The following is a 22,800-nucleotide window of genomic DNA, read 5'->3' on the forward strand; positions in this document are numbered from 1 at the left end:
AGTGAAAAAGCTGAACTCTGAAATCCTGCTAAAACAGCAGAAGAGGCTGATATTTTTCAGCTACTCATTGAGCCAAACTGGTTCTCACGTAACTGAAAAAAGGTGGAAAAGCTTAAAATTCTAATGAAAACAGCAGAAGAGGCTGAGTGCACTGTGGAACAGAAGCTCAAATTAGCAGAAAAGAGGTGAAAACAGCAGAAGAGGGTGAGATTTGTGCTGATAAGAGGTGAAACTGCGGAACCAATCAGAGGTACTGCTTCTGTCTGCTTCATCAGGCTGTGTACTTGTATGTATTTCTGCCATAGACTGTTAACCAGAATCTGAGGTCCATATTAGAAAAGCTGCTAAAATCATTAAACTTTGCAGAATTGTAATAAATTATCAATATGAATTACCGGTCTGTGATAGTGTATAAATTTGTAGTTAAAAAAAAAACATGTGGGCCAAGGTGGAATCGAACCCACGACCTCTGGTCTGAAGAGCGGTGTCATTACCAATCGCGCCACCTCTAAGGGGGCGGGCGCTTTGAAAAAAAGGGTGATGAGGAGTCAGAATTAGATCGCGGTGAGACGCGAAAAACGCCGTTTTTTGGAGTTACAAAACGTCGTGTAACTCAAAAACTAGGTGGGATAGAAGCATAATTCTTGCACTGGGTGAATCAGCGGACTTTGGTGTACTTTGACTGCGATTTACATAGCTCTTTGTATCTCCGTCGCGGAGATATGACGAGAGAAGAAACGGCTTCATTTTCGGAATTTGAAAAATGAGAGGAGGACAGATTTCCACCCCTCAAACAAGTCTAACTCATCTCAGAACGGTAATAGGTGAGAAAATAATTCTTGAATTGTGAGTGTCAGGAGTGTCTGAAGATATACAGGGACAAGCCTCATGTCTTAACTTTGCTTCGTTAAGGAGATATGACGATTTGAAAATGCCTTCAGTTTCAGTATTTCAGCTCTGAGTTTCACAACCTCCCCATAGACTTTGAATGGGGAGTTTTTAGACCATGTGTCACTTCGAGGCAAATTGTGAAAAAAACGTAACTCTCACAATAATTATAGTGACACTGTCTTAAAGCCAGCAAAAATACCTACGTTTTGATGTATAATTTGTGGAAGTTGAGTGGAAATTGAGCGAGTAGCAAGGAGTTGTTCAGACATGAAGAGAAAATTCAGAACGGACGAGTGTGCAGTGGGAGTTAATTGCATAGCAACCATAGCAACACATGTATTTTCTGAAAAATCACAAAGTTGTAACTGAAAACTTAAAGAGTCATTACATGAAAACGGTAACAGATATGAAAAAGCTGAATCACACAGGAATAGCCCAATCATCTGAGAACGTTTTAAAGTTTGAATGGAGTTTCTAGGTGAAAGTATGAGGAAGTAGTTAAGTTTCAAAGACAAGCAAGTTTTAGCAGAATTGTAGAAGTTTCCCATTCATTTCAATGGGACAAATTAAAGGAAAAAAGTGTAATATTTTAAAAAGTATAATAGTAATAAGTACCAAAAGATATAGCAGTCGAAAGCAGAAATAGCAGAACAGTTTAGAGTTTGAATGGTAAAAATCGGCTGAAAACTGAGGGAGTAGTTAAGCGGCAAAGAAACGGAGCAACTAGAATAATAAAGGATAACTAGAAAAATTTGCATTTCCTGCGAAAATGCAGTGTGGATGCTTAAAGCTGAAGCTGTATGCAAAAAGTAGCTGAAAAAGCTGAAAAGTTGCAGAAATTGTAAAAACTTTGCAGAAGCAAAAGAACTTTTCTAAAATGTAATAACTTAGCAGAACTGCAATCACTTAGAGGAAACTGTAAAGCTGAAGCTGTCTGCTGAAAATACTTGAAAATAGCTGAAGAAGCTGAAGAAATCAAAGTCAGTGTTTAAAAAGTTGTTGAAATTTTAATAACTTTGCAGAACAACAAGTTAGCAAAAATGTAATAACTTAGCAGAAATGCAATAACTTAGAAGAAACATAACAATTCAGCAGAAATGTTGTAATTTACCAGAAGCTACAACTTAGCAGAAATGTAATAATTTAGTCAAAAATTAATAACTTGGCAGAAATATTACAACTTACCAGAACTGCTATAATTTTGCAGAAATGTAATTATTAGGAAAAAAATGTATACAGATAACAGCTGAAAACGATGACGTAACCTCAAAGTTACTTGTTTAACTGTGAAAAATGACCAGAAACATTAGAAAAGAAAGAAAACCAATTCAATTCAATTTATATAGCACCAAATCACAACAAAAGTCACCTTAAGGCGCTTCATAGATACAGAGAAAAACCCAACAATCATATGACATATGACCCCCTATGAGCAAGCACTTTGGCGACAGTGGGAAGGAAAAACTCCCTATTAACAGGAAGAAACCTCCAGCAGAACCAGGCTCAGGGAGGGGCGGCCATCTGCTGCGACCGGTTGGGGTGAGAGAAGGAAGACAGGAATACCAGCCAGCAGATAAACTGATGTGAAACAAAACCAAGGTAAAATTGCAGAATTTACACAGTTGGTGAAAGGTAAAAATGGCAACAACAACCCCCAAACAAACAAACAAAAAAAACAAACAAACAACATTTAGTTAATAAGTGCACAAGATGATTCGATGATAAATATGGTACCAATCTACAAAATACTGTCGAAATGAAGTCCACATTGTGATATATTTCAGGTGTGGAGAGTCACACAGCTAAACAATCGATGTGCATATTTAAAGAATCAAATAAAGAACATTGTTGTGGAATAAATTACAGTGAATAATAATCACTGCCCTGCGTTAGAGAGTGACTTATGATGATGTATTAATTGGCTTAACTTTACCTCTAACAGCTTTTCACATAGTGCTGTGACCAGGGTGAAATCCATCATAAAGTAACTGTAAACAGTAGAACCATTAGCATGAATGTTATGGTTCTACTCTGATCAAAACTCAAGTCAGCTGTGTGACCTGATATAAAATGATAAAGAGGAACACATATAAATGACCTTTATGAACTTTTCAAAATGACTTTATATGTCTGACCCATTATCTATATATATTAGAGCAGATGTGGAAAACCACTGTTAGACCTACTCTATACTAACACAAACACAGTCAAAAATTCATTGCTAGTGTGACATGTGGTCCTTTTTGCCTTTGACCAATGATATGCTGGTTACTTGGACCAGTTTAGTATTTGCTGTCACAGAGGAATGTTAACCATAAATCCAAAAGACAAAACTGAAAAAACATGTTAATTGCAAACATGTTTTTGCTTAGTAAAAGGATTGAAATTACATGGAAACTGTCACCTTAAAGCCTCATTGTAAATATCATCACAAACAGATGTTTTCCACACGGTTAACAAAGCTCCACCACATCCAATCACTGCATATAAATCTAAAAGAAAACAACAACAAATAAAATGTAATTAACACAAGTGAAGTCTAAGGAGCTTGGAAAGAAAAGCGTCTGGACTTCTTTGAGTTCCTTGAAGACGTTTCACCTCTCATCCGAGAAGCTTCTTCAGTTCTAAGGGTCAATGGTGGAGAGTCCCAGATTTAAACCCAGTGGGAGTTTCCCCCCAAAGAGGGACAAAGAACCCCCTGATGATCCTCTACCTAATAACATGAGCCAAGGTGTGAAGGTGGGTGTGGGTCCCAATCAGCCAGGGTTTCGGGTGAGCTCATTGTGAAACCTGGCCCCACCCTATCATGTGATTTCCTGAGGTCAGGAAATCACCCACGCCCACTCCCAGGATGTGAGTGGACGTTACGGTGTCTGGAGAGGGAACTCAAAACTGGATTATAGATGGCAGACAGTTGGTGTCGTAAACCACCGCCTCTGTTCAAAGATGGTCGCTCACAGTAGACGTAAATGGCTTCTTTCACTCCTCCATCTGTCCAAAATGTGAACATTGGCATCCTCAAAGAGTGACCTTTGTCCTTTAGATGCAGATGAACTGCTGAGTCTTGTCCTGTGGAGGTGGCTCTTCTATGTTGTGCCATGCGCTGGTGAAGTGGCTGTTTGGTCTCTCCGATGTAGAAGTCTGGGCATTCCTCGCTGCACTGTACAGCGTACACCACATTGTTAAGTTTGTGTTTAGGAGTTTTGTCTTTCGGGTGAACCAGTTTCTGTCTGAGTGTGTTACTGGGTCTGAAGTACACTGGGATGTCGTATTTGGAGAAAACTCTCCTGAGTTTTTCTGATACACCGGCTACATAGGGGATGACAATGTTGTTGTGTCTGTCTTTCTTATCCTCCCTCGCTGGTGTCTGATGTTCTTTTCTGTGAAGCTGGAATGCAGGCACACTGGACGAGCTTGTTCTAAAAAATACAGAAAAAGGAACATTTTATTTGTGTTAAGGCCTAAAAACTACAAATAAGTTATACAATGAACAATATTGAAATACCTTATAGGTGCTGTGGGCCACATAACCAGAATCCAGAGCAATCTCACACTCCCATGATGGTGAGGAAAGACATGAGCTCTGCAGGGAGGTTTGAATGTCTCAGTTGGGACACTGAAGAACTCAGAAGACAGCAATACCTGCACAGAGAGACAGAGTAGAAAAAGCATAGATATGTAATCTATAATGTCAATTAAAACTCAAAAAGTGTCAACAAGTATAATCATTTGAGTGTGGAATTATTTATGCAATAAACAAGATTTTAATTAATTAATTGAATTAAAAACACTGACATTTTTTATCAAAGATAAAGAATCATACCTCTCTCTGCTCTGAGGATCACTGAGCATCTCTGACAGGAAATACAGTTTCCTCAGTATGAGTCATCATTGATGGTCTCAGAGGTTGTAGTGTGGCAGCATGATGATGGTCTCCAGATCAGGCAGGAGGTCAGGTGATGGGTGTGTCATCTTCTCCATTGAAGACACACTGGTATGGCAGTTCATAACACAGCAGTCTCCTTGTGGCATGTGGTTATCTGTGCAGTCTAGCACTGATGGATCAGGTTTGGCTCAGCAGTTTATGAAGATGGTGTTAAGATGTTGTTGTTTCAGCTGAGGATGGTGAAGTTTGAAGGTTTTGCCACAAAGGAGACTGTGCCGTTTCTGAAAAAATATATCTAACAAAACAAGTGCTTTTAACACCACCCACCCAGCTCAGCCCCCAAGTGTCTATGTAATGCTGGTATGGGGTGTCAGTTACTAAGTCTAATTAGTACATGGGGGATGACAATGTTGTTGCATCTGTCTTTCTTATCCTCCCTCGCTGGTATCTGATGTTCTTTTCTGTGCATCTTTGCTGACTTTATAAACGCCCAATTAGGATAGCCACATGTTTTAAGTGCTTCATTTACATGTTTGTGTTCCTTCTTTTTCCCTTCAGGCTTAGAGGGAACATGTTCTGCCCGGGGGGGTGTCCTAATTACTCCAAGTTTGTGTTCCAGAGGGTGATGGGAGTCAAAGAGGAGGTACTGGTCCGTGTGTGTGGGCTTCCAATAAACTTCAATGTTGAGGTTGCCGTTCTCTTCAATGTGCACAGCACAGTCCAGGAAAAGCAAACAGTCGTCCTTTGTGTCTTCCCTGGTGAACTTGATGTTTTTATCCACGGCGTTAATGTGCGCAGTGAAGGATTCCACTTCTTGAGTTTTGATTTTGACCCAGGTGTCGTCTACATATCTGTACCAGTGGCTGGGTACTCTTCCTTTGAAAGAGCCAAGAGCCTTCCTTTCCACTTCCTCCATGCAAAGGTTGGCTACAATAGGTGACACGGGGGAGCCCATGGCACAGCCATGTTTTTGTCTGTAGAAACCCTCGTTGTATTTGAAATATGTAGTGGTAAGGCAGAGGTCTAACAGTGTGCACATCTGATCGGGTGTGAAGTTGGTCCTGTCTTCCAAGGAGCTGTCTTCTTGTAGTCGTTTTCTGACAGTCTCCACGGCCTCCGTAGTGGGTATGCAAGTAAAGAGAGAGACTACATCAAAGGACACCATGAGAACCTTCACAGACATAACACAAGAGAAGACTTTTGATTTAATAACTAAGCTTAAAATAAATGTTACCTTTGAATATTTGTGGGAAAAATCTGATGCTACCCCAAGAATACAAAGCCACACTGGAAATGATGACAGGCTTGCAGCCCTCTGTCTTCCTGGATGAAGTGCCTGATCAGTAGCAGTGAGTTGACAGAAGTCAGTGTCTGTAAGAGTGGTCAAACACTGATACTCTGTCCACTTGCGTAGAGTCTAAGAAGCTGGAATGCAGGCACACTGGACGAGCTTGTTCTAAAAAATACAGAAAAAGGAACTTTTTTTTTTGTCTGTAGAAACCCTAAAAACTACAAATAAGTTATACAATGAACAATGTTGAAATACCTTATAGGTGCTGTGGGCCACATAACCAGAATCCAGAGCAATCTCACACTCACATGATGGTGAGGAAAGACATGAGCTCTGCAATGAGGTTTGAATGTCTCAGTTGGGACACTGAAGAACTCAGAAGACAGCAATACCTGCACAGAGAGACAGAGTAGAAAAAGCATAGATTTGTAATCCGTAACGTGAATTAAAACTCAAAAAGTGTCAACAAGTATAATCATTTGAGTGTGGAATTATTTATGCAATAAACAAGATTTTAATTAATTAATTGAATTAAAAACACTGACATTTTTTATCAAAGATAAAGAATCATACCTCTCTCTGCTCTGAGGATCACTGAGCATCTCTGACAGGAAATACAGTTTCCTCAGTATGAGTCATCATTGATGGTCTCAGAGGTTGTAGTGTGGCAGCATGATGATGGTCTCCAGATCAGGCAGGAGGTCAGGTGATGGGTGTGTCATCTTCTCCATTGAAGACACACTGGTATGGCAGTTCATAACACAGCATCTCCTTGTGGCATGTAGTTATCTGTGCAGTCCAGCACTGATGGATCAGGTTTGGCTCAGCAGTTCATGAAGATGGTGTTAAGATGTTGTTGTTTCAGCTGAGGATGGTGAAGTTTGAAGGTTTTGCCACAAAGGAGACTGTGCCGTTTCTGAAAAAATATATCTAACAAAACACGTGCTTATAACACCACCCACCCAGCTCAGCCCCCAAGTGTCTATGTAATGCTGGTATGGGGTGTCAGTTACTAAGTTTAATTAGTGCATCAGAAAGCGGGGGCTACACCTAAAGCCCACACTTTCTGATATCTTTGTTTATTTGCAGCTTTTTCCAGCTGCTCAGAGAATTCTGACTTGGCCTTTATCCACCCAAACCCAAACCCACCCGGATAAAGGCCAAGTCAAACTCACACACCATACCAGCATTACATAGACACTTGGGGGCTGAGCTGGGTGGGTGGTGTTAAACTGTAGTCGGGAACTTTCAGAAAACTATCCATTTACGTCTACATCAGTTTTTATACACATTATGTAAGCTGTACTAATGTTTTTCTCTACATAATGTATCATTATAGACATCTCTGGTAGCCTAAAGATAGTTTAAAACTTTTGACATTTTTTACCTGTAAAACATGATAAGCAAAAACTCATTCATCACAAAAACTTTTGATTCTACAAAATCTACTATAATCAAGAAAATATAATTGTCTGTATTTATTCATGTGACCCATAATAAATACCTGCATTTATCTGGGATTTATTTATTTACTATTTCATATTTTAAAGCCCTTGGAGGGGAAGATCTCGTTTGTTGAGCTACATACGTCATAGTAAAAAGATTTAGTCATTTAAAACATGATGTTGGTTTATCAAATGTTGCAGCACATTTCAGATCAGAGGTGCATGATAGCAGATGTTCTCTGCTCTTCATGAAGTTCAGCAATGATTTGGTGAAATGATTAATAACATTGCAATAAGAAAGGGTCTTCTGACAGACAGAGTAGGGAAGACCCTTTTTTCAATGAAAAATCTTTTTCATGCTCTACAATCAGTAAACTCTGTAACAAACATGATCTGTAATTGTTTCAAAACTCACCAGACGACTTCATGATTGGCTCGAGGACAGGACACAAAAGACAGGGTTGTGGTAACTGTAATATGATCTCAGAACACCTGAATACAGACATTTCTGTGGCTGAGAAATAAAAATGAGGTCAAGCAGGGTGTTCTTGTCTGTAGTGGCAGAAGTGATCAGCTGTGAATACCCTCTCGACTGAAACTGCTCCAGAATCTGTTTTCTTCCACTCTGCAACTGGTTTTCATTAAAATCTCCACACACAATGATTGGGTGACAGTCCATGATTTCAAGTGAATCTAAAAGACTTACCAGGTTTTGCATGAATGGTGTCAAACTGTAGTCAGGGGGTCTGTACACAACAGCAATGAGCGCAGGGAATGGAGCCTGAACCTTCAACACTAAAAACTCAAGATCAGTGACATTATGCAGATACTGTTTTACCTGAACCTGAAAATGATTCCTCAAATACACAACAACTCCCCCACCACTTCTGCTGGCCATGTGAGGAAAGTTTGTGTAGGACACATGTCTGTTGCGTTTAAACATGGTGTAGCCGTCCAAATGAAGACTGTCTGCAACAAAGGAGCCTTGAAGGTGAGACTCAGTGAGACACAAAACATCTGCTAAACACATTTCATGATGACTCTTGATGTCACTGATGTGAGATGGCAAACCCTCCGTATTGTGATGGATCAGTGTAAGAGTGTCAAGTCTGCTGGCTGTTTCTCTGACCTGAAGAAGAGGCATCATTTCCTCAACACTGGCTTGTCTCATGGTTTGGAGCGCTGCAGTTACCTCGGGATTGGCGTAAATCTTTTTCTCATCCAAGTCCTGCAAATAGAGTCCACTGAGAGACGTCACCCTGCTGAGAGCAACGTAAGCCATACCTGGTTCAAAAATGTTCTTCATTGAAACTACAGCTGTCTGTGTTGTAAGACCCTGAGTTTTGTGAATTGTGCAAGCGAATGCTAGCTTTACAGGAAACTGTCTGCGTACTGCTCCTTTAAACTTCAGACTCTCCTCTGCTCTCTCAATGTAAACAAGATCATCAGATGCTGCATTAGCACTGCGGTTGTGTCTCATAGGCTGCCGGTTGTCCATCCTGAGCCCCAGTTTAATTATGTGTCCATCATTTTCAGATCTCACCACCTTTATCAGTATACCAAAAGCACCGTTGACTAAACCGTTTAGTGTGTCCAAGTTTCTGGTCAGCATGACTCGAGCTCCTTCAGCAACATTCAGAGTGTCAGGTAAATCATTTCGCCCACCTGTAAATGGTTTGTCTCTTCGTTCCATTCTGCCTGTACATTTATCCTTCTGGAAATCGTCTGCATTGATGATTATGATGTTTGAATGAAGCTTCTTCAGGGTATCTGTGTTGTGGGATTCCACATTCTTGTTGGTGGCATAAATGTGTAAGACCTCAGTTGGACATTCTTCTGGTGCAGTCACAGCCTGTGACAGCAAATCTCTGTCGCACTGAGAAAGCTCATCTGTCTTTTCTTTGACTCTAATCCTGTTCAGCATCTCTGCAAAGGCCACATCATCTTTCTGACGCATGATCTCGGTTAGAGTGATCATCTGAAAATGCTCCTGCCATAGGTCAATCTGTTCTGGATCGTAAACACAGAGAGGTTTAGACTGTCGCACTGGTGGCAGCTGGTAAAAATCTCCAACAGCTAAAACTGACATTCCACCAAAAGGTCTCTGAGTGCCTTTGATTTGTTTCAGTCTTGCATCCACATAGGCAAAAAGGGGTTTTGAAACCATTGAAATCTCATCAATAACAATAATTTCAGCATTCATCAGCTCAGATCTGACTTCATCCAGTTGGTTACCAAGTCCTTGAATGGGTGGTTTCAGACTCCTGGGTAGTTTCAGTAGAGAATGTAACGTAGAGCCACTGATAGAAAAAGCTGCTGTACCGGTAAATGAAGTCAGTAAAACAGTTGGATTTGATATGTCAGCTTCTTCTGCATTAGCAGGCAGTCTGCTCAGGATCTTTGATGCTTCAGAATGAATACACTTAATCAGATGTGACTTTCCAGTTCCTGCACCACCGTTGATATAGAAGAAAAATGGATCTGGGTTCAAACCACAAACTCGCTGAATACACCAGTCTCTTATGGCATAGAACACGCAGGCCTGCTTCTGGTTCAGATTCTGATACATTACACGTACCACGGCTGGATCTACTGCAGGTTGTTCTCTGACGGCTCTGATCTTTGTTACAGCATCAGACTGACGACTGTAGTCGGGAACATTCTCCTGTTCGTTCTCATCATCAGAATGTCTCTCAGGAAGATTCTCATCACATTGCAGCCTCACAACTTCAGATTCAGGAGCAAGATTACACCATTCATCAATCACAACATCCCTATTTTGTTCAAACTCTTCCAGTGCACTCTCAATATCCTCAGAGTTCTTCTCATACTTGTCTTTATTTCTTTTCACAACCCTTTTCACAGACTCACTGTGGTCTGAACATGGAAGTCGTACAAAACCTGAGTTGTAGAAGGACTGATAGGTTTGGAACCCTTGTGGTTTCAGTTCCTGCTCTGATCTGTGTGGAAGGTAAAGTCTCAACAGTCGACCATAATATTGCTCAGGATCTTTTTCCTGTGAACAGTGGTAATACCTGATTATAGCTGGTTTATCATTCTTTCGCCTTTGTACAAATCCAAGCTGGTTTAGAAGAGGAAGCACATCTTTTCCTTCATTTGGACCACTCACCAACCTGCACAAGGCAGCAAAATCAGCCAGTGACATTTCCTCATATTCTGGGGTCTCAGGTCTGCATTTGTATTTATCACTCAAACTTGTCATCCAAATATTACAACTGTCATGTGTTGTGCTTTCCAGGAAGCTCATGGGCCGACTCATTTTTACTGGGTTATCATCTGTTGGTACAAATACAACACTGCGGGAACATTTTTTCATTTTTAGGCCACAGACTCGAGTCACACACTCCTGTGCGCTGATTTCTCTCTTTTTTGAGTAAGCCTGCATCACAGCTCTCATTTCATCACATTCATTGACGGTGTTCTTATCAGAGTTGTCAATAACTGTCTTCAGGTATTCAGAGAGGCCAGATTCTTTCTTTGTTATATATTTACAGAGGTATTCTATACATGAATAGGCATTCAAAATGAATGAGACATCTAAATTAGAGTTCCAGGCTTCAAGCAGGTCTGGGTTGTAATTGTTGATCCAACACTCATTTGGGTCACGTTTCAGAATCAGAGCTGTTTTCTTGTTTATGTCCTGGAGGCATTGTTCATACTCATCCATTGTTAAGTTGCATCGTGACAGAATCTGCTCTATGGTGAGGGAAGCAGCTTCAGGTTCCTTCAGCAGGTTCAACAAAGGTCTGAGTTTGGCTTTTGCAGCTTCAGTGTCTGAATCCTCATCCTGTCTCACAATCATTGTTCTTGTGGCTGGTGGTTTGGGAAACCCAAATCTACAACCAGAGTTCACACTCTTAAAGCATGTCTTTGTGTGGTTTTTGCTGTGCTTTTGTAGCTCAGTGACTTTTTTGTGCAGTTCAGGTTGTTTTTCTGGATCAGGGAGTTGAGCTGAGATGTATCTGTCCACAAAGTCACAGACAGTTTGGTCATCATCCACATCTGCTTCTACCTTTTCTCGAATCCACAGCAACATGTGTATATGTGGACTACCTCTGTGCTGGAACTCAACTCTGTAAAAGTAATCAATGATCTCACCAAGGGGCTGTGCAGGAGAAAAAAGCAAATCTCTGAACAAAGCCTCAACACGTTTATCAAACATTCGCATGGTGGTTACTGGATTTGATCTTAGAATTTCACACTTTTCTGACCAGTCCAGGGCTTCAAAATCAACCTCTTCACCTTGCTGTCTCTTTATTGCTTGAATCACTTCAGGCCATCTCATCTCAGCAGCAGAGAAAGTGACAAAGAACTGAGGTGTTCCTATTTGGCGAACCATGCTGAATAGATCTCTGGTAGTTTTCTGCCAGTAAGCTGGAGTTCCTCTGAGTGGCTGCATAAATCTGATTGCATCTTTATTTCTTACCAGCTTCTCTACTTCTGTCTTACTTTGTAACATTCCTGATGTGATTTTGCGTCCATCTTTCGTCATAGTTTTACCTTTCCTTAGCTGTATTGTCATGCTGGAATTAGCCAAGTGTATTTCAGTGACAAACTGTGAGAAAAACAGGTAATTTGTGTCTTTAGCAAATCTTGCATCAATGTTGAAAAGCCTTGACTTGAAGTATGCACTCGGTGTGAGCTTGAGACGTCTCATTTCATCCAGTGTATTCTGACCAGTAGGAAACTGCACAGGAAATGCCATGGCTTCCAAATGAGGAGTTCTGAAGAAGCTAACAGGATTGTTTCTTTCTGCAGGAGCCACACAATATGTGTTATCAGTGAAACAGAGAATCTCTTCTGAAATGTCAACAGGCTGCAGACAACTTTCTAGAGCAAAACCTCCATTGTTCAAATCACTTTCTGGTTCATCTGGATTTTGTTCCTCTGGTTGTTCATCACAGGATTGCATATTAATATCTTGGTCACTTTGAGACTCACTTTCACACAAAAGGGCATCTTTTTCATAGTTGTCAATTTCCATTAAATCTGCTTCATTATAATCATCACTTGCCATGCTGGCTTCATCACTGCTGTCATCATCAGGTAACGTTGGATCACAAAGCAATGCATCATCTCTGATAACAATATCTGTGTACTGTGGATGAATTTGTTTCAGTTTACGCAGAGCTTGAATGAGTTTAGACCAGGTGACAGTCTGGAACAGCTGATGGCCTTTGTAGCACAGTCGTCTTTTCAATTTCACCCTCATGATCTGTGATTGGCTTCTGATCCTCGGTAAAGAGTCAACTGTTTGTTGGACTTCAGATGGTACACACACCACATTACCACGTATGAGTCTCTGTCTCCCCTTTGGAAGAGGAATAATCTTAGCAAATGGTATGCATTTGGCAATCAGATGTCTCTCCAGAATGTTGAGATCACAAAGTTCAGCTGGAATATCCTGCAGTTCTAAACCATTAACAGCAGCAAGCCTGGGCATGCATCCACTTTTGAGGGAACTGTGACACGTGTGACAGATATACTCTTTTTTTCTCTCAACAGGAAAGCTGCAGTGATCATGACATGCTTCATCACACACATGAACATATTTACCAGTTAGACACTGATGAGCTACAGTCTGGTGTTTTGAGTAATTTTGTCTTTTGCAGATTTTCACCTGATTAGGAAAAGAAGCTTTTAGACAAACAGTACAAACATAAGATGGTGCTGACTTAATGTTGGATCTGAAACGAGATATGGCCTCATTCATTAAAGTGTTCTCTGGATGACACTGTAAACTCTCAGCTGGTCGATGCATCTGGCGATATTTCCGTTTTATATTCATTGCACATCTGATATTATGCATCTGTCTGAAAGAAAAACCGTTCCAATATTTTACTCTCATTCGTTCTCTCATATTGTCCTTGTGTTGTTGCTGAAATTGTTTCTCTTCTCCATACCGCTTAGTCATGTAAAATCGTTTTTTCTTTTTAAATTCTTCGCTTTCTTTATATAGGTTATATACATATGACCTCATGTAAGCTTTATGTTTTTCTCTGAATCCAGCACAAGTTCTGTATATTCTTCTTATACGCTCCTTCTGCTTATCTCTGAATATGGGAGACTCTCTATATGTTCTTGTTACACGTTCCTTCTGCTTTTCTCTGAATATGGGAGACTCTCTATATGTTCTTGTTACACGTTCCTTCTGCTTTTCTCTGAATATGGGAGACTCTCTATATGTTCTTGTTACACGTTCCTTCTGCTTATCTCTGAATATGGAAGACTCTCTATATTTTCTTGTTATACGTTCCTTCTGCTTATCTCTGAATAGGGGATTGTCTTTATATGTCCTTATGACACGTTCTCTTTTTCTATCTCTAATTTCAGCACTTTCTCTATACATCTTTCTCAAATGTTCTTTCTTTTTCTCCTTATAGGTAGCATTTAATTTATACAGTTCATTTCTGTACAGAATCCTTTTCTGTCTGTGATCAGGATCATCAGACTTCCGAGCTGAGTTTTTTTTCTTTGCCTTGAAGCTTTCATCAAACCTGTACATCTGCCTTTCTTTCGTCTTCTGATTTTCCTTTCTCTGTGGTAGCTTTTGTTGGGTCAATAATCTTCTCCTCATTTTTTGCCTTTCATGTTTACTATATTTCAGCAGTTTATCTGAGAGTTCCTCTGTTATCTTAGTTGAACTGGAGGCACTGTTTGAATCATTCTGAGGAATAGAATCTGGTGTTACCTGAGTTTCTCTCACAGAGGATGCAGAGGTTTCCTTTTCAAAATAATCAGAAGGATGATGGGTTTTTCTGGGAGCAGCTGTCTCATTTGAAGAATCAACTCTGGATGACATTACTTCACTGGTTAAATCTTTGGTCACAGGTTTCCGTGTCTGCTCAGTGTATATTTCAGAGTTTAATTTATGAACACGTTCATTTAAAGCTGGTGCACTTGTAGCTGTTTGTCTGTATTCGGTGGTTTGATTAGCATCTCTTTGGTCAGCAGCGTTTTCACTGTGAAACTCGATGGGCTGTAGTTCATAAGTACAGCTTGGTGCGATGCTGAACATTCTGTACAAACGTTTGATCCTGTCAATCATGTCATTAAGACGTGTGAATTTCAACATAACTGCAGTTCCACCACTTACACTTAGCGACAATGGCATACCAGTAGACTTACGTGGGTGAGGGTCAAAATATGCATATTCACCTGAATTCAGCCTGCTAACAGCGATGACTGTTCCTCCCATGACTAGCAAAGCATAGCGAACGTCTGAAGCCAAACACTGTAATCCCTGTTCAAGGCTCGGAAAGTGATCTGTACCATCAAATGTGCCGTAATGAGCAAACTGAGACATGTCGACTTGATACTCGTGTCTGCGGCTGGTAACAACTGAGGGAAGTTCATCGCAGGCTAGAAACACACTGTTCACAAACCTCAGTCTGGCATCTGAATAGACAGCATGGCCTTTGTCCAACACACGGTTTAGATCTGCTCTGGTAATAAATTCATCCTCATGTAAGAATGACAGGAAAACCAAGCTGTTAGCCATGCATTGCTGATTCCGGTACTTTCCATACCTAGGAGCGGCCTGGCTTCGGGAAGCACAGACGCTACTCACTCGTGGACTTTCACTGTTTGTAACCTGTACATGAGACTGTCCTGGAGCTTGTCCATCATGCTGTTTGTGTACAGTTAGCTGGGGTTCAGTCTGGATTACCTGCATAACTTCAGGCTCTGGGACAGACACTGAGGGAACACTTCTCTTTACCACATCTGCATAAGATACTTTGGCTGTCTCTCCATCATGCTGTGTTTGTACAGTTAGCTGGGGTTCAGTCTGGATTACCTGCATAACTTCAGACTCTGGGACAGACACTGAGGGAACACCTTTCTTTACCACATCTGCATAAGACACTGTGGCTGTCTGAACACTGCTCTGCACTTCTGTGCTGGGAAAAGCTGAAACACACACCTTTACCTGCTCACTGCTCTGAGAAACATTCACCTGTTCTTTCTGCTTTTGCCATCTAAGCTTTTGGGACTGCGACCTTTGACCTTTTCTTGGCATTTTGCTGAAGTACAATCTGGAGCTTATATGTGGTTATACACAAATATAAACAAAACTGAACCTTGAAACACAGAAAAACGTACAACTCCTCAAGTTACTGTTAAATCTGAGAAATGTACTATTATACTGTAAAATGTTTTTATGAATATATGAATAGATGTTAAAAAGCTGATTTGTACTCCAAATTCAAAATAAAGGAAATTCAAAGTTCTCTGGAAACAATTTGGTCCGTTTTATTGTAGCTCTTAGAAACTGTATAATTTTACTTATATTTTTTTTAACCAGACTGGTAAATAATTACAACTTCTATAAAATGATATGCAGAATAAATCTCAACAATCAACAGGCTATAATAAAAGTCTTAGCTCTTAGGGGAGTTTATGTAAATCTTTCAGATATCTAAAATTGAAATCAAATATATGGAGCTGTGGTGGTGTGGTGATCAGATGACAGGTGATGAGGATTCTTCAGCTGGATTTTCTGCAGCAGTCAGGAAACAGGAAGTCTGGGTCCACAGGCACTTCTCGATGACAATACTAACTGAATACTTACACTGAGTGACAAAATGGGTTAGTCCTTAAATAATAGTACTATAAACTTGCAGTCAAATGTTATAGCCAATGAAACAGACTAACAGACTGGATCTAATTTATTATTTATCTGAATGTATGTATTACAAAATAACCAGATTATCTTATTACAAGTAAACTTATAAAGAGGTGATATTTTATACAATTGATCAAAGTAAGCCAAACTAGAAGTGTTAATTCCAAAGTGTAATGCAAAATTAAAATGACAAATGTAGGGCTGTGTAAGTAGTTTCTACTATAAGTTCCACTGTACTGTAATTCTACTACTGTATATTCAACTTGTAATTTCCAGCAAAATGACTGAATGTGAGAGAGCTTAATGACAGGAAAGAAAGAGCAGTGAGAGCAGAGATCTCTCAGAATTCTGTAACAGATAGATCAAGTTCTGGTAACTTGGATTTCTGAAAATTGGATTCTGAAAGGATTCTCAAAACTTGGATTCTCAAATTAGATAGAGCAGTAGAGATAGAGGGATACAAGATGGAATGGCTTTCAAATTAGATAGAGCGGTAGAGATAGAGGGATACAAGATAGAATGGCTTTCAAATTAGAGTTGGGAGAGTGATAGGATAGACAGAATTGCTTATAATGATAGAGAGAGAGGATCTTCTGCAGCAGGTCACCTGTAAGACACAAAAGGCATGGAATTAGTCATATTTCCAACATGCTTGGATTTACCATATTCTTCAGACTATATGGCACACCTAAAACCCTGTCATTTTCTCAAAAACATACAATGTGCCTAGTGTATCGATTCTGGTTATGCTTACTGACCTAGAACGGGATTTCTGTGGTACACAGCGCTCAAAATTCTGTCAAATATTTTAGTAATACTTTGGTAAGCTACAAAGCTGCGCTGCTTGATGTATTGTCAGAGCATTATGGCTACCATAGTCAGGACCCTCGTAGAGTAATTTGTACGGTGCTTCAACATAACATTATGGTGTGTGTACAAGAACCTGGCACGTGCTAAGAGACATGCTTATGAAGCAGATTTCAACCTGATCAACCCATGAAGAGTTTGATGGATTTGTAGATGAGGAATGAACTGAAAAAGTGAGTGTATTGGTCTGTATTTTATGTGTTACAACTGAACAGTGTTGAGAGTTGTTGTGAATGACTTGAATAAAGTTTGACTTATCTGACTGTTTGTTTGGCTTAATCTGCCTTAAAAACAGAATTGTTTATTGACGTTATGCCTTATAATTTCAAAAATACAGTACATGTAGGGCTTTAAATACTAAAGACTTCTACAGTAAATTATTGGAGTGAACAGAATGACAATGTTTAACAAATGATGGTGGAACTGTTATAAGGACATTTTTACGTTCTATTAAAACAATAAACTAAGTCTATAAACTCAAACCAAGACGTGCTGCTACAGTAACTTACTGTAAATATTATATGGTCCAAATAAACCCGCACACTGAGGTTACAGCAGAGTTTCAGGCCTCCTGCTTTAAATACTTTATATCCATTAAACTCAAAATTATTTATTGACTGGCCAAAAAGAACACAAACCTTCTCACATTTGCCTAAAAACATCTTGATGATCAGCAAGAGCTGTGAAATGATTTCAAAACACTATTTTGGACCTTAATTAAGACAATTGAAATTCAAACAGCAGTCGCTTTCTAAAATATCGGATTTGTGCCGTTCACACTGTCATACCATGATACCATCACTGATACCAACATGACAAAAAAATCTGATTTGATGCGCTTTCGCCTGCAGTGTGAACTGCACTCAGGCCAGTCACTCAGGAAAAATACTTCTAGCGTTTTGACTTCATGCTAATTCATAAGTGGAATGAGAGAGACAATAAAAATCGATAGCTGTGGTGCTCTTAAGTGTTTAAGGTACCACCTATACTCACACTTAAATCCACAAACATAAGGAGAAATCAAACAACTGCATAAAGATGTCTCTGACATTTAACTATGTTTGGACTTGATAAGCCATCAAAAATTAAAATCAGACATTAATGGGCTATTAAACTTCATTGACATTTTCTGGGGCAGTCAGTGGTCCTGTGTGGGGGCTTTGCTGCTACAGATTCTAAATCCTGACTATTTGTCTTTGCCCATGAGTGAATGGCAAGATAACACAAATAGCCAAACTACTGTAAGTAAATTACTAAACATTACCATTACTGTCTACTTACCAGCAAAGGCAAAGCCAAAGAGCTGTTCACTCTGTGTAACAAAAGACAAAGAACAAAAATACAGGCTCAGACAACTCCAATCAGCATTAGACAGCAACAACTCTCCTCTGTTTTCTTTTTCCGCACCCTAATAAAGATGATCATCTTCATAAAAGGTAATATGTAGTTTTATCCATTTGCAATAAGCCACACAAGTTTGAGTCATGTAATGCTCCAAAATTTAGGTTCAGTTACATAAGAGAGTAGAGATCGTAACCAATGATTTGCTTCACCTACTACTACACACTTTATCAAATGGTGATGTCACAATTTAAAAGTAGGCAACAATCACAAATGATAGCTTGTATGGAATGTTTGTAGGCTTTGACATTTGAGGTGGCCTGCATTCAAATTCTATTAACACAATTAAAAAAAAAAAAAAAAAAACACACTATAAACTTACACCAAGACGTGCTGCTACAGTAACTTACTGTAAATATTATATGGTCCAACAAAACCAACACACTGAGGTTAGAGCAGACAGTTTCAAGCCACTCTGTATGTATTTTGGCAAAATGAGAAATTTGGAGACAGCTAGTTTCTACACAGCAGTTTCTACATATTTCAGTCACATTTGGGGCATGTTTGATACACAGCAATAAGCACTACACTAAATCTATGATAAACTTATCATAGCTGATATTAAGGCCTAATTAGCAAAATTTAGTATGATGGTAATTTCTTTGTAGATCATTTCATGATAAAAAGAACAGAAGTGAGTGCTGTATCTGAGCTGTTGCATGTAAGATCTTTGCTGGACATTCCCACATTTCTTAAACAAACAAACATGACTTTCAGACAGTTCATCTTTTGTAAATTAAGCCAGGATTATTTTCAAAAAAAACAGCCTTGATAAAAATATCAGGCCACTATAAAATGTCTTATGTTTTCATCCCACCTATACTTTGCAAGTCATTATGACAAATTACAAAAAGCAGTTTCTAGGCAGTGATTTAAGGGAAGAAGCTTTTGAAATCCACAATGTCCTACCACCAGTGGTCTCAAACTCTGGTCCTTAAGGCCTGGTGTCCAGAAACTTTTCTATGTGTCCCTGTTGCAACACACCTGAATAACATTAGTAGGTCATTAGCAAAACTCTACAGAACGTGACTGCATGCTGAGGTGGTAATTCAGCCATTTGATTCATGTTATAGCAGCTCATGAGTGAATGAACATGATGCAATGAAAGTACTTTTAGAAGTACATTTTTCCAAACACTTAAATTACTTAAATTTGAACAGTCTTCGGGGATGCCACTTCAACACAGTCAAATTCTATACTCTCACTAATGACCTACAAATGTTATTCAGGTGTTTTGTAACAGGGACACGTGGAAAAGCTTCAGGACACCGGCCCTTGAAGAGTGGAGTTTGAGACCCCTGCCCTATGTGAATATTTAATCGTCCCTAAACTGCCAGTCGTGAGCTGCTCTAATGTGAAACAAACACATATAGTTCTGTAAAAGTTTACAAATAGATTTCTAAGGATTTGGAGACCCCAGAAAACAAAAACCCTCCCAGATATTGTAGCTGAACAGGCAAAAACAAGTTGCCTAATAATATCTCGATGATAACCAACAGCTGTGCTGACGAACTGCACTAAACTGAATCATCTATAGTGAGAGAAAAATACCAGCATTAAAGTCAAACATGGTGCTGTTACTGTGATGTCCCAGAGTTCCTTTACTACTTCAGGACCATCAACTCATCAGGTCCTGGGCTTAAGTTTAATCACACTTAGGATCTGAAGCACACAAGCAAGTCCAATTGAATGAATGAAACAAAACACTTGGTATAAACTAATCAGTCTGGACTTTAATGAAATTAAGATACGTGGTATGACTTGAAAACCCTATATTGGGCCTTAATTACGACTTTTTTCTTTTCTTGCCTGCCCTGTTTGGATCTAATTAAGACAATTCTGAAATTGTAGTGGACCAAAATCAACCAGTGATGTAAACCAGTCATTACCAGTTACTGTAAATGCTTGATGGTAATTGTTGCTATCAGGGCATCCACAGCTGGGTATTAGAGACCAACATGTTTTTACATTAGACCAGGTTGTTCTGGTTCAAAAATGAAATCATCACTTTAAAACTGCTTTTTGTATTTATCCAGGTCATCCTTGTTAGTTGATTTGAAACGTGAAAAAAGCATAAACAAAATAAATCTGCAAAGAAGAAAGACCTTTCTCAGCACTGTACCGCAGACAAAACCTTTACTTACCAGACTTGCGACAGTTAGATCAGTCTCCTAGAGAAAGGAAACAACACATCAGATCACTGTTTAATGACTTAGACTGTTAAACCTCTTCACACACAATCCAATTTACTGTGACATGAAACAACTAGTAAAATCCTCAATTTCTTCAAGCCTTTATGAACTCACTGTAGTCTGAAGAGGACAAACTTCAGTTACAGAGTCTCACATGACGATAACATGTGTAATAAAGGCATGCATACTACAGAAGTGCAAAGAAGAGGCACCAATATTTGTTGGTACAGATTATGGCTTTTTAGCTCCATCATTTTCTATCACAAGTCAGTGCTTAATAAAGTGTGGAAAAACCACAACTGTTAGAATCAACGGAAAACCTCATCAGGTTTTAGTTCTGATCTGAATATGTAAATCCTAAAATACATGTAAATTCTGACATGTCATAGTAACAACAGTGGCACACCATTTTTGCAATTACAAAAATTATAATAAAGAGTCCTTCCATTGTACCTGTTGGCAGGAATCTTTTTGTATTTTGCAATATTTCCCTTTTGTATAAAATTTTCAAACACATTGTATCGAGCAAATTATTAAGAAACTAATTTAAACTTAGTGTACATAAATTACACACAGGCTTTAACATACACAACATTGCCTACTCACAACTCTGGTTCTCTTAGTCTTTTATTATTGCTTAAATGTTTAAATGCTTTTTTGTATTTATTCATATCATCCCTGTTAGATGATTTGAAACATGTGACAAAAAAGCATGAACAAAATAAATCTGCAAGGAAGAAAGACTTTTCCCAGCACTGTACCTCAGACAAAATGAACTCACTTTAGTCTAAAGAGGGCAAAATTTAATTGCAGAGTCTCAAATGGCCTTAACATGTGTAATAAAAACAATAATTACTACAGAAACGCTTTGATAAGCCTTTAAAATTAAAATTAGACATAAATGGCCTATTAAACTTCAGGGACATTTTTAGGGACACTCACAGGTCTAGTGGGGAGGCTTACTGCTTATAAAACCTAAATGTGTTTTTGCCCATGAGCAAATGGCAAGATATCACAAAAAGCCAAACTATTGTATGTAAATTGCTAAACATGTTACACAATCCCAGTTTCATATTGCTTCAGTTACAATCACTGTTTACTTACCAGCAAAGGCAAAACCAAGCTTCTAGTTCACTCTGTGTAACAAAAGACAAAGAGCAAAAATACAGGATCAGAAAACTCAAATTAGCATCAATACTGCATCACTCTCTGTTGTCAAAAAGATTCACTAAACTTCTTTGTTTACTACAGCTGGAATACAAACAACAACTCTCCTCTGTTTTCTTTGGTCTACCTCTCAGTTAAGATTGCAAAACACTCATACATGAAAAACTGCACGATATATTTTTAAGGCTTTAATATTTGAGGTGGTCTGCATTCAAATTCTACTTCCTAAAATATTATTAACTGCACATAGTATCATAGTAAATATACTGTATTTTTAAAATAAATATCTATGTACCATACTAATAATAATATACTGCCATATTTTATTTATGTGAAGGTGGGCTGTTGTTTGTTTCATTAATTTTCCACAAAGTGAGAATTTAAACTGTGCAGCAGATTTAGGTTGGCACAAACAAGCCTTTGTTAAACAGTTCTTAAAAATTAAAGTCTTCTGTTTAGGAGTTCTTATTATTCTTGGGCTATGTCCACACGTACACAGGTACTTTTGAAAATGGAGATTTTTCTATGCGTTTGCGGTCACTGAAAACGGAGATTTCTAAAAACGCTTGCCAGGATATCTTTTGAAAACTCCATTTTTGCATTTATGTGTGGACATGGAAACGGAGAAAACGCAGCGCCTTTTTTGACGTCACACTGTGCGCCACGTTATTGTTTCGGTGAAATGCATTTCTACAATACTGTTACTGTTAATTGTTCTCTCTGCAGTGTTTAAATGCTTACACACACAGTTACTGTCCCTCCACACATATGACTCGGTTCTGCTTCTATGCCCCATCTTTGTTTGCCATTTCCCACCGAGGTTTCTAGACTTCTGATTGGCCAACATTTCTACACGGTTAAGAATATAGCGCCACCTGCTGCTTTGGCATGTTCCTAGCAGTGTTCTCCTTCATTTCTGCATTTATGTGGGGACGGGATCGTTTTTTAAAACGGAAACGGAAAATCTCCGTTTTCAAAAATACCCGTGTATGTGGGGACATAGCCTATGATTA

At 39.0% G+C, this 22,800-nt stretch overlaps 1 protein-coding gene and 2 long non-coding RNA genes across 4 annotated transcripts; all 3 read right to left on the reverse strand.

The window, feature by feature from the left end:
* Window positions 1-1,938: 1,938 nt before the first annotated feature.
* Window positions 1,939-7,303, reverse strand: LOC146679537 (uncharacterized). Of its 2 annotated transcripts, none has more exons than XR_014918590.1 (6): window positions 6,642-7,303; window positions 6,324-6,460; window positions 6,012-6,233; window positions 4,715-5,891; window positions 4,397-4,533; window positions 1,939-4,310 (listed from the first exon to the last, which is right to left on the reverse strand). It is a non-coding gene; the product is annotated as an uncharacterized LOC146679537 (long non-coding RNA). The 2 variants fall into 2 exon arrangements; XR_014918589.1 differs by having other exon boundaries at window positions 4,715-5,923.
* An 895-nt stretch (window positions 7,304-8,198) lies between these two features.
* Window positions 8,199-14,268, reverse strand: LOC146679538 (uncharacterized). Its single transcript, XM_085450279.1, has 2 exons — window positions 8,352-14,268; window positions 8,199-8,259 (listed from the first exon to the last, which is right to left on the reverse strand). The coding sequence occupies exons 1-2, from the start codon at window positions 14,109-14,111 to the stop codon at window positions 8,251-8,253; spliced, it is 5,769 nt and encodes a 1,922-aa protein (XP_085306405.1). The 5' UTR covers window positions 14,112-14,268; the 3' UTR covers window positions 8,199-8,250.
* A 2,430-nt stretch (window positions 14,269-16,698) lies between these two features.
* On the reverse strand, window positions 16,699-21,749 carry LOC146679539 (uncharacterized). Its single transcript, XR_014918617.1, has 4 exons — window positions 21,725-21,749; window positions 20,573-20,599; window positions 18,309-18,339; window positions 16,699-16,767 (listed from the first exon to the last, which is right to left on the reverse strand). It is a non-coding gene; the product is annotated as an uncharacterized LOC146679539 (long non-coding RNA).
* Window positions 21,750-22,800: the final 1,051 nt, after the last annotated feature.

This window comes from Copadichromis virginalis, unplaced genomic scaffold, assembly GCF_057382275.1.
Source record: "Copadichromis virginalis isolate Kocher_CV1m ecotype Utaka unplaced genomic scaffold, C_Virginalis_male_GT1.1 unmapped_scaffold_1, whole genome shotgun sequence".
NCBI classification, from domain to species: domain Eukaryota; kingdom Metazoa; phylum Chordata; class Actinopteri; order Cichliformes; family Cichlidae; genus Copadichromis; species Copadichromis virginalis.

What these genes read in the sequence shown, in the direction of transcription:
- LOC146679538 (XM_085450279.1), bottom strand. Translation starts at nt 14,111, where the DNA reads ATGAGGAGAAGATTATTGACCCAACAAAAGCTACCACAGAGAAAGGAA.